Source organism: Aplysia californica, unplaced genomic scaffold (assembly GCF_000002075.1).
Source record: "Aplysia californica isolate F4 #8 unplaced genomic scaffold, AplCal3.0 scaffold01708, whole genome shotgun sequence".
NCBI classification, from domain to species: domain Eukaryota; kingdom Metazoa; phylum Mollusca; class Gastropoda; order Aplysiida; family Aplysiidae; genus Aplysia; species Aplysia californica.
In genome coordinates, this window is record NW_004798978.1 from 17,543 (window position 1) to 18,858 (window position 1,316).

The 1,316-nt window shown below is 47.3% G+C and overlaps 1 protein-coding gene across 1 annotated transcript in view; it reads left to right on the top strand.

Annotated features, from left to right (window-relative positions):
* Positions 1–284, top strand: part of LOC101854230 — a 2,548-nt gene extending 2,264 nt beyond the window's left edge. Inside the window, exon 3 of the mRNA XM_005113199.3 lies at positions 275–284. Coding sequence (XP_005113256.1) covers positions 275–284 — 10 coding nt within the window. The remainder of the gene's footprint in view (positions 1–274) is intronic.
* The last annotated feature ends 1,032 nt before the right edge of the window (positions 285–1,316 follow it).

Below are 1,316 nucleotides of genomic sequence, written 5' to 3' on the forward strand. Positions count from 1 at the left end.
GGGGGGGGGGGGGGGGTAAACGTATTGCGATACCCCAAGGGCAGTGCCATTGAATGAAGTGTCTTTAGGCCATTCCCAAAGGTGGGAACATAACATGATTGTTCTTATGCATAGTAGAATCGTAAACGGGCTGATTTATCAATGTCATGCTCATAACTGTGCCTGAGTAACATAGGAGGAACTGCTACTTTTTCTTTCCTCATCCTTTCTATCATTATTTTTCCTCTACATCTTTTGTATGTTTCTCACTCTCGTGTGAACTGTATTTTTCCAGGGTGCTTTGATAGTCGAAATAAAACTTTGTTCTGTTGAAGCTAGAGAGGTGAGCAGAGTAAGCCTGATTCCCTGGAAGGACTTCTCTGTTGACATCCACCTCTTAGCGCCCATATGACTTAATGCAGCTACGAGCGCCGTAAAACCTTACTAAAACTAAAACAAGAATTTGCGATCAGATTTACCCTACTTGTGTGAAAAACAATAACAGTGAAAACTCTCAGCCCGGGTCTGTCTGCTGGGATGTTGTATCCCTCTCAGCCGGGGTCTGTCTGCTGGGATGTTGTATCCCTCTGAGCCCGGGTCTGTCAGATCTTACCACGCCCCACCCACCCATATTTCCACCGACCTCGATCCCCGCCCGATATGACAGAGAGATAAGCAGGCAAAAATCTCAAGCCGTTCTGTCCACAAAGTTCTGTCGTTTATTGCCCGCCATCAGAGCAGATAGATTTAGTTATGTCCCTTGTCGAGGCGCTCAAAACACACTAGAGACAGTATATGGCCCTGGTTATGTCCCTTGACGAGAGTGCCAAAACTACCACTAAACACAGTATATGGCCCTAGATGTGTCCACTTGAGAGCTCTTGAAGAGAACGGGGACTGCCTCGATAGGGGTCACACGGGGTCACACGGGTCAAATGAGGTTATGCAGAACCTGGGATTTTCAAGGTCGTTGTTTCTTCTTACTTTACGTGAGAATTCTTCATGTTTTTAGAGACATATTTCTTTACGCTGCTTTCTTTGTTGATCTAAGGACATGGCGCTCTGCGTAGGGTGTGGGTCAGGTTCATGGTGATGGGGTGTAGGGTTATTGTTTGATCACTGGGGGGGGCTCTGTTCTGTGTTTGTTTTCTGGGTGTGGTCGAGAGGGAGAGTGGGGAGCGCGGGGAAGGAGGAGGAGAGGGGGGAGTGGAGGAGGAAACGCGAAAGAGGGATAGAAACAGGGCAAGAGACGACTTAGGTAGTAAACTTCATGAGCAGAATTAGATTTCTGGATGGATATACGGATGGAGGAAGACACACACACACACACACACACA